We start from the raw sequence: 16,177 nt of genomic DNA, 5'->3' as shown, positions 1-16,177 counted from the left end.
ATTTATTCTACTCTAATACCAAGGTTCAAACTTAACAAGACATCTATAAGGTAAATCATTCGTGTCAGTGTTCCCAGTGTTCTGTTGCCAGCCTGTTGACTCTTTGGTGTAATACAGCTTCTCCTATCTTTTAAAGCAGCTGCCTCTCAACGTTACAGCTATAAAATACAGAAGAGATTTCTACCATACCAAGTCCAAACAGCTGAGGATCCCTGCAGGCTGTCAGCTGTGCTCGACACCTTGCACTACTCCTTTTCTAGAAAGCTGATCACCTTCAAGTGCCATCCCCTGGTTATCATTCTTACTTGGCTGTCGTACATACATGCCACTGACAGTTCTCGACTGCATGTGTGTTTTCAATGTTGGCTCTCAGCACATGTTTAAAGGGCTGCCAGCACAGAATTGCACAAGCATGACAGTAAGAAAAAGTAGTTTAAACAAATTGAGTGTCAGAAAGTCAAGCTGAACACCGACTGTACACATTCAATGACCATCAAGCTTTCTGCTGCCATAACACTTGCACACACACACACACACATTTCATGGTATGGTACTGCATGGTATCGTACATTACAAACTGCAGCCTAACAATGAGTGGCTGAGTTTGGCCACCACCTAATCCCCAATCCTGCCATTTTTTATAGCCTTGTTTTATCTGCTCCTTTTTCTGCTTTTCTCACTGCTCTGCTCAAATGATGGGGGTGGACCACACGTAATTTGTTGCCGCTGATAAATCTTAGCCAATGACAAAGAAAGGAAGAGGTCAGCCAAGGGTTTCAGAATTGTTTTGTCCACTGTAATTTAGGCATATTGTGAGGCTTGAGCCTGACTGATAAGCCCTGGTTTATTTTCAATAAGAAACACAGTGAAACACCACCAGTAAACGCTGTACAATACTGATGACCCGTTTCTGGCTATTGTGAAAGCGGTGTGACCTCAGCTGCATAGTTCATCTGTGATTGTGGCACAGACCGGGTGCTGGAGGGGGTTTCCCCCCTTTGTACTTTAATGAAAATGGGTCATTGTAAAACCACGGGGCACCATGGCTACCAAAGGCTGCTGTTCTGTGGCAATCAAGGTTATTTATGGTCTATATGATGTATTGTACATCTTACACTAAAAAACAGTTCAAATATTTTAAGTAGTTTAGCTGCTTGTGTGCAGATTTCAAGATGTAAAATAAGTTCGATATCATTGTTAGATGACACTCCTCTGAATTGACTAAATTTACCAAATAGCCATATTGTCCCACTAATACTCAGATCATTTGTACATCCACATTTCTAATCTCTCACTGTCTAGTTATTGAATGTTCTGTGATCGTCAAAAACTCTTAAAGCTTTGTGAATTGGGTTCTTTTTTGTATAAATCTCGACAACTGTGTTTAAATTAATACAACCCATCCACCACTAGCTGTAGGGTAGGTGCATTCCTCTTTCCAATATCTTACGTGCCCTTGGGGAATCCAGTCAAGTGCCCATTTGTTTTCAGCTGGTTTGCACAGAAATGAGTGCACTAGTTCTTCTGGCAACAGCATACCCTGTTGCCAGAACTCGAGGGGCAACTCAAGGTCAGGTCACAGATAAAGCCTTTTCTAGGGCTCCACGCTTGTCAGCAATAACCAGAGTAGGCACTTGGGTAAAAATAAACCTGATTTAAACTCTGTTAAAATAGGTCATTGCTTGAATTTACGTTGGGCAGCATCCCAAATACTGGGGGGTCTGCAGCTCTCTAGACTAACCCTGTTTCCTTTCATTAGAAATGTTTGCCACTTCAAAACCCATCTGGTATAAAAGGCAACCTCTGGTGTTTCTGCTGCTAAACAACTTTTAACAACAAAGCCTGAACATAATACTGTACTGTGCATTTCATTTAAAGAAATATATTGTAAGAGTTTTCAGAATAATACAGTGAAACGCCAACATTAAAAAGGGCAACATTATATTTTGGATTCTGCTGTATATGTACATTTAATACACTAGTTTTCAATAACAAAAAGTTATTTTCTTCTGATGAGAAGTGGAAACTATAGAGGTGAAGAAAGTTCCTCTTACTGATAACAGTCAAACAGTATTATTGGACGTGCTTTCCTTTGAAATGCTCAGCCAACACAACAAAATAAACCAATAGACAGTGTTGTAGTTACAGCCACCATTAATCAATGACTGTAAAAACACAGCACATGAGTTGCATCTCCCACTGACAGCCTCCTGTGCATCGTTGATGGGTAATGGATTCTGAGCAGAGCAGTGTTTATTTGGTGCAGGAACTTTCTTAGTTTTGAGGAAAGTCAGGGGGGTGGGAGGGTGGATTTAAATTCACTGTGCAGTGCTGCCACAGCAACCCTGGTGATCGCAGTGGGACCGTGAAAATCAATCAAAGCTAGCGGGGGATGGCTCAGTTGGGATGTCAGCCCATTTGTTAAGGTTTGGCTGCCAGCCATCTCTCATTCATCTCCAGTAACCGAGCGTTTTTAGGCTGTCATGAAGAGCTGCTTAAACTCTCTCAGAATACATGAAACCCAAGGAGGGAGCAGTTCAGTTGGAGTGTGCAGCCATTTTCATGTATCATGCCAAGCAGGCACACCACATAAATCAGGGGACAGTTCCACTGACGCGAGTTGGAAAGTTTTCTTTCTTTTCTGTCAGTGAGCGAGAAGGCTATACGGTGCTGCAAATGATCATTGAACATCAGCTCGTGCAATATTGTGCTTCAAGTATCTCGATTTACGTCTGGAATAGCTCCTTACGTAGCACAGTCACTTATTATAAAAGTGCATTTTGAATGCAGTACAAAGACCTATGATGGGTGTTTACTGTATTAAATACCTATGATGGGTGTTTACTGTATTAAAGACCTATGATGGGTGTTTACTGTATTATAAGTCATATCGCTACACTGAATATTTTTAGAATTTTTTTTTTTTGTGAGGGAAGGTGAAACATGTCGTTTAAGTATAATTATGTTAGAGCCTAACCTGTGTAAGATAGGATCTCAACGGTGGTGCGATAGAATACCTCACTGCTCACAAGTGAAATCAGTTTCATCAGAGGCAACAATGAATTGTCCTTAGTAAGGACAGTTATGACAGTTGTTTCTATTGTTCAGCTCAGCAGGCTGCTGAAACGCTGCGCTCGCGTGACTTGGCCTGTCAGAAGCACTGTGCTGGATTTTAGTTGCTCTAATGAATGATCAGGTTTTAAAACACTGATATAGATATGTTGGATGTGCGACCAGAACCACTGCTGTTCTGGGATGTGTGAAACACCCTGCATTTACTGGAAAGGATTGATGAGCCTATTTCAGGACCTCAGATTGTAATTACTCAATGTTTCCACCCTATCATTATATGCAGAAGTACATTATATGATGAGTAGCAACACTGGGGCTTGTGTTGATTGTCTGGTGCCACACACAGTACTGTAAATGCATAGTGTATCCAAACCTGTCGGCCCCCTCAGTAAAGTTATTATATTTGCTGTTAGCCCTTCAGTGTCTCTTGTCGACAGCTGAGGCTGTGATTGAGGAGGGGGCGGCTTGCTGCGTTCCCCAAAGACAGGCAAGGTGTTTCATTTTCAAGTGCTGCTTGGTGAGAAGGAAACGGAATGGTAATGGCAAATGAACTGAGAGACTTGGGGAAGTGGCTCTCTGTCAGCCTTCAAGAGGGAGAACAGACTCAGAAGCAATCACTGCAAACATCTTCATACCCACTGCTCACTTCTCTGGGGTTTAGGTTGGAATAATCAGGCTATTATTTACTATGTGAGAGAGAGAGAGAGAGAGAGAGAGAGAGAGAGAGAGAGAGAGAGAGAGAGAGAGAGAGAGAGAGAGAGAGAGAGAGCATCAGCACCCCTTGTGGCTAGTATAGTACACTAAGGCACATACCATACAATACTAATTCTAAACCCATTCTAATACTTCTTGTGATGATACTGCCCAATGACGCAGCTGCAGTTGCATTGGGTCTATGTATGATGTGGAAACTTGAAGATTAATATAATTTTGATAAAACTAGTGCAGCTTGATATTGTCATTAAGATTAGACCCTACTAATCTATAATACTATACATATCCCAGTGTTAAGCTCAGTAAGTTAGTTTTAGTATAAGAATAATAAATATAGAATAAATATTACATATTAATGCTATCTTAATTCTTGCATTAAAACTCCTGCATGCTGTAAAAGATTAGGTCTCCAGGGACTATACGTCATGAGCAAGCACTGTTTAACACAAAGTTCACAGCACACATTCTAGAATTAGGACATGTAAAAGCTTTGAATTTAGTTTTTCACTGAAAATCACTTAACTAACTGCTTCTAAATTTTCCTGCTATCACAAACATTTTAAACTGTGTTTGTTACCATTCAGTACATTCTTAATTACTACCCCCTCAGGTGAATGTGTTGAATCCACCCCTGGAATCCACCCCTGGAACCTTTACATGACATTGCAAGGCTGTCAGTTTCACCACCACAGCTGGGGCTAGAGCGCCCCCTACTGGTGTGACTGTAATGACTGTTGCAATGACTCTCCTGTAGCACTTAGCCTTTGTATGAGGTCTCCCATCATAGTTCTGACAAGACCCACCTCTGCTCAGCTCCTGAAATCAAACCACATCCACAACCTAACTCTTCTAGACAGCAGCAGCCACTTTCTGTTTGTTATGCACCTTTTCTTTTGTATGCTTTATCCCTTTTTCTCAAGGACAGATGGAAGCAAATAGGGCACAGTTAAAATCAGCATTGGGATTCCTCCAGGACAGAACTCCTGTGTACAGATAATCGTGATGCGTGCAGGTTACGGTCATTAAACAAATGACAGGAGCTGTTTCTCTTGAATGGATGGAATTGTGACTGCAGCTAATTATAACGAATGTTATTGAAACAGAGGTCATAGTGAGGGAGAGCGGCAAAACCATGGACATCTGGCAAATACAATACAACTGCCAACTAACTATGAAACATATTCATTAATGCTGTCAGACTTCTGTACTTTAGAGTATCATATGAGTGCCTTCATATTACTGAAAAACACATGCAAATATATATTTTGAGCACAATATTTTACATCCTTCTGTTGTTAGCAGCAAGATGATGCAATTTAACAGTATGTATTAAACTTCTAATTTTATTCTTTCATAGCACAAGTGATGCTTGCTGACAAGTGGTGCCTTTTACTGTACAGTATATACTATTCAGTGAACTACATGACACACAACATGGTCCAGTGCCTTTGAATACATTTGCCTTGTGTGCCGATATATTTTTTGTAATCTTTCTAACACAAAAGTACAGTGTAGTTATGCAGATGTAGTGCATCTAAAACTGAAATAGCACAAGCTGAAATAGCACAACAACTTCTTAGCATCAGCACACTAAAGCCAAGAAGACTAATTACGATATCTGATAATGCATTGATTTGAATGTAAAAGGGGGTAATAGTGTGCACACACACAGCCCTGCAGTAGCTTCATTGTGTGCTCCAGCCTGTTACAATGCTAATGTCCACTTCCCGTCTGTTCTACTCCAACGGGGGTTCTGGCTCGCAGCTCTGTGATCCATGTATAACAGTGAGGAATTGGGCTCCCTCCTGGAGCAGGCAAATTTCATTGCATTCTGAGACAGAGCAATAAAAAATGAAGCCTCCCTGGCCTTGTAGGAGAGAATAGGGCTGTGCTGGGCCCTCGAATAGCACAAGACAAGGAAACAATCTGTTTAGTCAAGACACTGGCTGAGCCAGCGGGCCATTAGTTTGTGTTTACTGCAGAGGCCAGGCAATATTACATAGGAGCAGCAAGCTTCAGTTCTAAAAGGTCCTTTTCCCCTGAATTTTTTGTTTTTACATTTAGACTGAATTTCCATTGAAATTAGACAGATAACACTCCAATCAGGGCTGATTTCCTCTATCTGACACACAAGTGCAGTCATAGATTAGAAAAGGCTTGTTTGCTTAAAACGGCACAGATTAAGACCATCTAGACTGTCCTATTGGCTTGTTAATTACCTATGCACAGAACTTCTTAAAATGTAAAAGTTTTCAGAATTAAAACAGTATCCAAAGTCAGTATTGAAAATTGCAGAATATAGTAATGCCCTAGTGTCACAGTTAACTTGCAAATGAAAATGCACAAAAGCAACTAAAGATCACAGATTAAAAAAAAAAAAAAAAAAACATAGCTTGTCTCGTTTGCTTTGTTTCTGCTATATTTCTGTCATATGAAATTCGAGGAAGCCCTGTGTAACTGCACCGCAGAGACAGACTCATTTGGCTGTGACGGATATTTATTCAAATAAACTGTAACATTGAAGAGATGACTGGTGACAATCGCGTTTGACGAGTAAGTTGTTATTATTAGTAAATCTTTATTTTACTAGGAAATCACATTGAGATTAAAACCTCTTTACAAGTGAGACCTAGCCGAGAAAGGTAGCAGCAGTACAATAAAACATATTACAATACAAACACAGAAGTAAAATACATTTAAAACACAGTCAAGTCATACTCAACACAATGAACAATCAGTTAGTGACAATCAATTAGTGACAGGTGTAATCAACTACTTAAAACAAGCACAACTCTCAGTTAGATAATCATGCAGCTTACTATTGAGTTGTACTAAAGCTATTTGGGATTGCAACTTAAGTTTAGACTGTAAGTCACTCCAAGACCAAGGAGCAAAATAAGCAAAGGATCTTTTAGCAAAGGATCTTTTAGCAGCCTCAGTGCTCACTTTATGAGCGTGATCTAAGACTGTAGTTACTGCCAGCAACTGTAAAGCATTCATTTAAATATGGAGGTAGCTTTGTAAAAAAAAAAAAATATAGCAGTGCTTCAACCTTCGCAATGCCACAGAGGTCCAGCCAGCCAAACCAGATACCACGCAGTGATGAGTACTGTAGCTTGAATTAGTAATATATCTCAAGACTGCATGATATATGGGATCCAGTTTGCTTAATGTTAAGAGCAATAAAAAACCTATAAATTGTGTCACCATAATCAATTTCTGGTACAAGTAATTAGCCTTTTTTTATAACTACAGAAAAATAAGATTTGAATCTGTACAGAAAACCATGAATCATGAATTTAAATTTTTTTGTAAGATGGTCAATATGGGCCTTGAAATCAAGATTACTATCCAGCCAAATACCCAGATACTTAATGTTGTCAACTAATTCAATGGCTTTGTTATCTAAAGTAATTAAACAGTAGTATGTGTTCTTGTAGCAGAAATATCACAGCTTTTGTCTTATTAGAGTTTAAAAGAAGCTTTAAATTAATTAAAATGAGATTGCACAACTGCCTAAGAAGGAGAGGGATTACATGAATATAACATGGTATCATCTGCATAGAGATGGTATTTACAGTATTTAGTGTTGTCACTGATATTATTAATATATAGAATAAACAATAATGGACCAAGAATTGATCCTTGAGGAACACCCTTGTTTAACAAAACAGTATTTGACATCAGATTTGCACGTTTGACCATCTGTGATCTATTAGTAAGGTAAATGCATTAATTTCTTACACACACACACACACACATATATATATATATATATATATATATATATATATATATATATATATATATATATATATATATGTCTATATATATATATATATATATATATATATATATATATAATATATATATATATATATATATATATATATATATATATATGTATATATATATATATATATATATATATATATATATATATATATATATATATATATATATATATATATATATATATATATATAAAGGGGATTGATTTTATTCTTAATACAAGGGCGGTAAAATGCGACTGACATGTATCTTGGTAACAGATATCCAAGTGTTGACTGTATAATCTTTGACCCTTTCATTGAAATTGATTTCAATAGAATGTGATTGCATAGCAGCTCTACTGACAAATACTGTTAGTATGACGGGAATGCGGACTCTGAACAGGATGCAGTCACTTTTTTAGAAAATAAAGTGTAGACAGCATATGGCAATCATTTACAAAAGAGCTGAAGCCATGTGACAAGTGTCATGCCAACTGTGCCCTATAGGTGGTCTAGAACAGTTAGCTGTTTGTTGTCTGGCATAAGAATGAGAGCAAACAAAGATTTTGTTTTGCAAGATAGTGGCTGCACAGTATTTAACAGTTTATATAATCCGTTTGTTGGTTAAAGCAAGGGAAACAAGGCATGTCCATTATTTTTCTGTTTGACATGGAAGCAACCAGTTAAGCCTTTTGGATGAACCTTTAGAAGTATGGATTGTCTGTGGGACTAAACAACGTGCATATTTCAGTTTGGTCCATTATCATCTCATTGAAGAGGAGGTGCAGACACTTGAATTATGAATGAGGGTATTTTGTGATAGAGCAGTATGAATGGCGATTATGAAAGCTTTTAATTTGGTTGCTGTTTTGCAGCACAAAGCATGGGTTATAGCACCCTGGCTTATTGATTATTGCATGATCTGAACTTTGTATTTCCCTTGAGAACACAATACTGAATTACATGGTAGACTTTGAGGATACTGTTACTTAAGCAATTATTTTGAACAGGGCGGGGTGAATTATTCCTTTTAATTAGGTCTGTGTATCAAACACTGAGATCATTGGTATTATATAGCATTAATCTATTTTTACTGTATATCGTGACTCCCCTTGAAAGAAATTGATCTGCACTGTACAATAAAACTGTAGAGAGATTATTATGACAGGTGAACATTCCAATACCTTCCCAAGCAATTCAATTGAGAATACAGGTCATATTCTTAGGATCTGGGTAGTTTGGTTAGTAGTAAATGATACAATTATTATTATTATTATTATTATTATTATTATTATTATTATTATTACTCCGCTGTCATTAATTAACTAAATTTACAAGTTCAATAACCGCAAGTGAACCCATAGAGTATGGAAAGTGACCTTTCCGATACACTCTTGGTGAAAGAGTTCAGGTCACTTTCTCTTTACAAGTTAGCCATTATGTACAGACTAATAAGTTACATGTGTTTATCTTTATATGATTAGTTACTAATAAATTTTACTAAACAACGTTCGACAAAATGCTTTTTGCACTAAAAATGTTGTTCAATGCATATATATAATATATTATATATATATATTTATAATATATAATCTATATATATAGATATATAATATATATATATGATATATGTATACTGTATTTTAATACAGTTTAAGGGAAAGACACCCTTTGACAGCACCACGGAGATTTTGCCCACTGCATCATGTGTTTTGTATTAACACAATGTTAGTGATTTTGCCAAGGAAATGGAGAGCTGCATTTGATGCTCTGGAGTGTACAGTAATACCAGGAGCTGGTATGTGTGAGCTACATTTGTTACTGTCCCAGGGCAGGGCCTCCTGAGACTCTGTGCTAATTGAAACCTAATTTCCCATTATTGTATTGTAGATATCCACTGGATACTAGCACCCACGAGTCTTTGATCCACTTATGTATTACATTCTCTTAGGAAAAATACAGCTTTTATAATTTAAGACGTGCAAGCAGTAACAGAAGGTTGAAGGGCAAGTATTCTCGAACTCGGTAGATTGTGGATTTGAGTCCAACTGTAGGTTTTGGTTCAAAGCCAAATATGTAGATTTGACTCAAGTATTCATGGGTAGTGTGTCTCAAGGGTTTTTAAATCCTACTTGCGTTAAGCAGTCCTTCGAATGAGACGTAAAACCAAGGTCTTATCGTAAGTGACTCTGCAGCAGCTGTTGATGCATAGTTCACCCCCTGATCAAAGAAGAAGAAGAAGAAGAAGAAGAAGAAGAAGAAGAAGAAGAAGAAGAAGAAGAAGAAGAAGAAATAATAATAAATCACCCAGGGAGATAAGAGCTGGTGGTCCAGTCCCATACTGTAGCTCTGCTTGAAGACATATAGACATCCCCAGCTGAACAAGCCATCTGACATTCAGCAATCAATGCTGGTTTGCTACTCCCTTGCCCAGGGCAATGAAGTAGAGTTGGACACAAATATATAAAAAAGACACACGTTGCCTATTTGTGATAATACAGTTCATACTTTCATGGCCATAGTCCATGGCTAGAATGTTACATTTATTACACAAGATTACATATTTTGGTGTGTAAGAAAATAAATCTGCTTTGCTTACATTATTCCTTGAGAACTGGTGATGGGTCCCTTATGCATGTGGTTATAAAATGTACTCAATCAACCCTAACCCTAACCCTAACCCTAACCCTAACCCTAACCCTAACCCTAACCCTCACCCAGCCCTTTTGTGCTTGTTATTTTTCAGACTGCAGACCCGGGTTCTACAAATCTCTCCCGGGGAACGCAAAGTGTGCAAAGTGTCCTCCACACAGCTACACCCAGCAGGAGGGATCTGTGCACTGCAGCTGCGAGAAAAACTACTTCCGCGCAGAGAAGGACCCCGTCTCCATGGCCTGCACCAGTGAGTATTGCATAATGGACTGTAGTAGTCATCTGTTATAAATGCCAGAGGCACGCTGCCCCCTTTCACTGCTCCTGAAGCCAATAAGCCCTGTATGAAATCTCACCAGCAGGACAGTGACTATAGCACTTGCGTGCCTCATACAGGAACACATTAATTACTGTCCCTTTCATTGGTGCTGCTGAGGTGAAAATGGGAATGTGTCCTTATAGTTGGATATGAATTGCACACCTAATAGGGATGTAGTCAAGAGTCAGACACTAGATATGGAGGTATTGGAGTATGTTTGTGTGTATGTGATTTAAACCAAAACATGTTATGTTATCTATCATAGCTGTCATTGCTATAAGTGAATTAGAATACTTTATGAATGTATGTGAACATGTCCTGTATAAGTAAGCCTGTGTCTGCAAATGTCTGAGCTAACTTGTCAACAGGTCTTCATCTCAAGACCATTAAACTATTCGAAATGCATGTACAGTATATACTGAAAACTAGACATGCTTTACCTAGTGGCACTGGCCTCGGCTTCCAAGAAGCTCTCTAGCCTGTTGTGAGAGTGAGAGAACACAAGTATAAGCTCATCCCAAATATGTTCTTATCACGCATTGCCCATCACTCATTTCACCCATCATTTCAAACTGTGAAATGATCTTGTCTCGACCATCTGGTTTCTGTGCAGAAGCTTTTTTTGAATTCTGTCAGCTATTCAAGTAACTCTTCTGAGGTATATTCTTACTGGGTTTCCTGTACAGTATTGGTAACAATGAGCTTCATAGTAGTAGTAGAGTAATGTATTTAGATTGCAATGTCAAAAACTGCAGACATGTGCCATTATTGTGCAGCCTATACGTATTTCTTCTTGCTTTGGGCAGTGATGCTGTATTTGTTCCAAATCTGTTACACTATGACAGTGTATTCTATTATTACAGTACTTACTGACAACTCTCTTTACGCTGCTAGAAATGTCAATGAAATCTCATTTCCCACAAGGTGAAGCAGGTCACAACGTACTGACGGTGCATCTGTATAACAAACTGCAAACCTGCCTGCCAGTTTCATATTCTCATTGCCTGTGGCAAAGTGCTTAACTGTATGCAGGTGCAGGAATGCAGTAGTGATTAATGAACAGACAGACAACGATAATCCTGGTGCAATGATATTTAATTTTGTAATGCAATTGGTCTGATGACCCAAAGACAGTAAATAATAACAATGTATTGCTTTGTTTTAATCCACGGGTTGGTCCTGAAATAATAATAGTCCTAATCTTTTTACACCCACACGTAACACAAACATAAACACAACTCCACAGTGCATGCTCTAGTGCTCGTGATGCAAATACAGTTTATCGTGAAAACAATGTGTAGTGTTTTCCAGGTTTAGTGCTGGCCTTTGGCGATAGCTCTGGATCATGTTAGTCGTCTAAATAACAACAAACAGTATATTTATTAATGACAAAACAAAAAAAAGCATTCACAATAACAACACATGTTTCTCCTTCCTGTTCAGCTTAACCATAACAAGGAGCAGATCACTTCGCTACGCCCCGTTTTGTACTATCAATCATGATCCTTTGATTAACTACTACAACTGCTCCTCCAGTCTGCGGCTGCCACATTGTTTCCCTTCCAGGTCAATGATTTTGTGTATTGTAGCTCCGCACCCTTTCTAGATGACCGACTTCTTTCTAACCCTGGGAATGAATTGTGTGGCCATCCAGTCCAGGGCACTCTGTTCCTTTTACATAGTGCCCTCACAGGTCAGGAGAGAGATTTATCATCAAAAATCATTCTGTCTCTGTCACAGTGCCATACACCAAAAGCAATACATTCTGCAGGCCTCTCTGTTCAGTTTAATGTCTCTGTGTGTGTGGCCATCTCCTTGATGCTTGTTTTAACTCTAAAGGTTCAGAGGATAATCTGTGAATAAAGAGATCCTTTTGGATGCTAAAAAACAATCCAAAAACCCTGCTAAAGAACCCTAGCTCCCTTAAATCATTATTTGTATCTTGATGACTAATGTTTCTCCCTCTCGGTTTGCAATCCCATTATTGTAAGTATATTAGAATGAAATACTTTCCTTTTGGATCTCTGTGCCCCTCTGTACAGAAAGGGCTTTGCTGCACTACAAGGATGCAAGGACTGCATTGTCTCTGCAGATTACCTTTAGGACACCTGCAAGTGTAGTGTGGAAGTGTATTGGTAATCACATGAAATAAATTGTATTGGTAATCATTGGTTTAAAATTATAGGAGAGAAAATGTGCAGAAATGTACGGGATAGGGACATTTGCTCAAAATTAACCTTGTAAAATTAGTGGTTGGTTGCACTTGAATGGAGTAACAACTGAATAGCTCATTTCTATTATAATTAGTAAGATAACAGAAACAGTAGTTACTTATGTCTGAGCCTACTATTGTATAAATACCAGGCATAGAGGCATACACAGATAGAGAAGCTACCAATACCTCCAAGATCATCATGGACCATCGACGTATCACGCTGACGCACTCTCCAGGGGTTGAGGTAACTTGATCAGCTGTCTGTCTCTGTTAATACTAGTGGCATGTATTATATCTACACAGTACCATTTGATGTAGAATGTCATGTGGATATTTGGAACTAATAAACAGTTCAAGGGTTTGGTCTCATCCTTATAGCATAACAAAGTAGTTAATTCCAGGTTTACCTTAATTCATAAACACAATCCGACTGCACAGAGCCGGTGTAACATTTAGTTTGTCCCTCTGCAGTGGAATATTATAATATGTAACACGATTTTTGTTCCTGGGTAGTAAGTGTTATTTTCTAATTGCTTATGCCTCAAAAGTATAGAAAATGGCTATTATTCCCCCCAAACTTTGCTTTTGTGACCAGGACAGTGATATTTCAAAATTTAGAAGTGAGTAGTTTTTCGAGATTTACAATTATACTGTAAATACAGTATAATTGTAAATCTCGAAAAAGTACTCACTTCTAAATCTTTTGTAGTCATCTTTATATTACTTTAGTATAAATACATGTTAATTTGGATTGATATGATATTGATATATTTTTTTTTTGTTACACAGTGTTATTCAGCATTATAGGGTGCATGCGTGTTTCAGTTGTTTGTTTGTTTGTTTGTTTGTTTGTTTAACAAGCATCGCAATCCAAAAGCACCCACAAAAATGTCTTGCTCCTGGCAAAGTGAGTGTGAATTAGATGGAAGAGCGTTAGGAAGCTGACCCTTTCCTCTGGGTGGAGCAGTAGATTACATGGTTCATAATGCTGAATCTCTTCTTGTGTTTCTTACTGTGTCATTGTGTATCATGAATAGTCAGTGCCATCATATTTTTGCCTGGCAGAGGATAAATGGCCAGCATTAATGAGGCTCTTGGCAAACATGACTATTTGTACTTTTGTCATGTAATCCTAATCTTTTTTTCCTAAAGCAATGCCAGTAATGTAGTTACAGTCGTTCTGTTGCTCATGTTCAACATTAAACTAAATAAATAAATGAAAACATTTCAGTTTTATGTCCAACTAAATGGTCTGCAATGTAAAGTCATTGTGAAGCCAGCAGGCTGCCTGTTCTGCAAAATTTCTTTTTTAAGCTGCCTTATTGCAGTACACAAGGAGCATGGATTATCATGTGACACCTCAGACATCATTCGCTAATCTGAGAAAATCTTCTTGATAAAATATTGTGCTTTATTAATTTTCATTATTTCCAGCATGCATTTTTTACAATAACAATCTTGTTAGTTTCAATGGAACTATTTCAGGTTTACAGTAAAGGTAAAACTAAATGTAAATAATAAAATGCAGGTAAAATACTTTTTACTTGAAGTTTTGTATCACTCAATATATATTTTTAAACAAAAACAAAAATACACATGGATCTTGTTGGAGAATCTTCTCAAGCCATCTCAGCTGAGGATTTGTTTTCTGTCTGTTCTAAATTTGAAATCCCCGTGTGTTATAATTGCAGGACCTCCCTCCGCCCCGAGGAACGTCATTTCAAACATCAACGAGACTTCGGTCATCCTGGACTGGACCTGGCCTGCAGACACAGGGGGCCGGAAGGATGTGACGTTCAGCGTGGTGTGTAAGAAATGTGGTGCCAGCGCTCAGCAGTGTGAGCCGTGCCGCGGGGCTGTGCGCTTCCTGCCGCGCCGTGTCGGCCTCGCCAACACCACAGTGACCGTGGCCGACCTGCTGGCTCACACCACCTACACCTTCGAGATCGAGGCCCTGAACGGCGTCTCTGAGCAGGGCTCTGCACTCAAGCAGAGTGCCGCCGTCACCATTACCACCAACCAAGCTGGTAAGGGTGGGTCTTCTTTTCAATACTTCTCTCCATGCATTCACGGAGTGATTTTCCCGTGCTTTACACAGGGATACAATTGGCATTGTGGTGATGCTATCCTTATAGTAGCTGTTGAATAGTACCAAAAAAATAACACAGACAGCAACTATAATAAATAGAACTGATGTTTTCTTTTTCATTCCATGCAGTGTTCACATTAAAAAAAAAAAAAATAACTAAAATAATAACACAGACAGCAACTATAATAAATAGAACTGATGTTTTCTTTTTCATTCCATGCAGTGTTCACATTTAAAAAAAAAAATAATCAAAATAAAAACACAGACAGCAACTATAATAAATAGAACTGATGTTTTCTTTTTCATTCCATGCAGTGTTCACATTTTAAAAATTGCAAACAGGTATTGTTTTAGTTATTTGGTGCTTTTTTGGAGCAGCACCATTTCTTCATGGGGTCGGCTCTCATGATAGTGATGGAAGGAACGGGTATATGATTTGTTAAGTTAGAGCACTGCTGGAGCACTTCACTAAACCCCACTACACAGTTTTACGTGAACTGAATTCCTCCCTTACCCTAACAGATCACTCCAGGGCAGGCTTGAGGCATGTTTGCGAGACCAGTGTAGAAATGTGCTCTTTGGATCAATATAGACGATTTTAGTCACAGAGGTCTTGTTCCAGTGTGGTTCTTGGTTCTTTACAGTGGAGAGAATATAATTAGTAGGATGGGTTCAGTGGGAAAGCTATGAGTGTATATAGTGTTTCCAATCTAGTATTTTTAATGCTGGGCCCTCCATCCTGTTCCTGCGAGCATGGAACTCGTGATTCTGTCCTTTTGAGATAGCAGCTGCCTTCCTGATCACTCAGAAAGGTATGTCTAAACCAGGTCAAGATTCTGGACAGAAACTCGTTATATTATTGAAACTACAGCTGCTGGTCTCATGTCTGTATCATCAGGATGAACCTCAGTCTCCACTCTGTCTGAAGGACCATCACTTAGTTGTCAGATGCATCTGCTACTGATTGGTGTTCAGTTCCCTTAAGGTCTCCATGCCTTTGTTTGTTCCTGACTGCTTTATAGGCTGCTGTCTGGTTCTCTGTCACCCAGATTTGATAGGCTAAAGGTTTAAGGTGATTTAAGGAGTCTAAAATGGGACAGGGAGGTCTAAAGGCTATGGAAATGATCAGTCATCTCTGTGTAATACATGTGTGTTTTATCAATGAACAGTTACTTGCCTCTAGTTGCCATTCTCTATTGACTGGGGATTTACATTCTGGAAGGGCCGGGTACCACATGGTTTTCTTCCAACACTAACACTAAATAAATAAAAGGAAGATAACATTCTGTCTTTATCTGTTGTTGATAGAACAATAATCATCAATGTTCTCTCTTTAAACTTTG

The 16,177-nt window shown here is 38.5% G+C and overlaps 1 protein-coding gene across 5 annotated transcripts in view; it reads left to right on the top strand.

The window, feature by feature from the left end:
• LOC121327953 (ephrin type-A receptor 3-like) overlaps positions 1-16,177 on the top strand; it is a 99,299-nt gene that overhangs the window by 50,996 nt on the left and 32,126 nt on the right. For 3 of the 5 annotated variants that reach the window (XM_041272330.1, XM_041272329.1, XM_041272335.1), the window contains exons 4-5: positions 10,306-10,461; positions 14,437-14,778. In XM_041272330.1, the coding sequence (XP_041128264.1) occupies positions 10,306-10,461; positions 14,437-14,778 (498 nt within the window). The remainder of the gene's footprint in view (positions 1-10,305; positions 10,462-14,436; positions 14,779-16,177) is intronic. The other 2 variants (XM_041272334.1, XM_041272331.1) reach the window with 1 other exon arrangement.

Source organism: Polyodon spathula, chromosome 15 (assembly GCF_017654505.1).
Source record: "Polyodon spathula isolate WHYD16114869_AA chromosome 15, ASM1765450v1, whole genome shotgun sequence".
In the NCBI taxonomy this organism is placed as follows: Eukaryota; Metazoa; Chordata; class Actinopteri; order Acipenseriformes; family Polyodontidae; genus Polyodon; species Polyodon spathula.
Note: the sequence above shows the minus strand (reverse complement) of the source record. Positions and strands in the feature narration are given on the sequence as shown.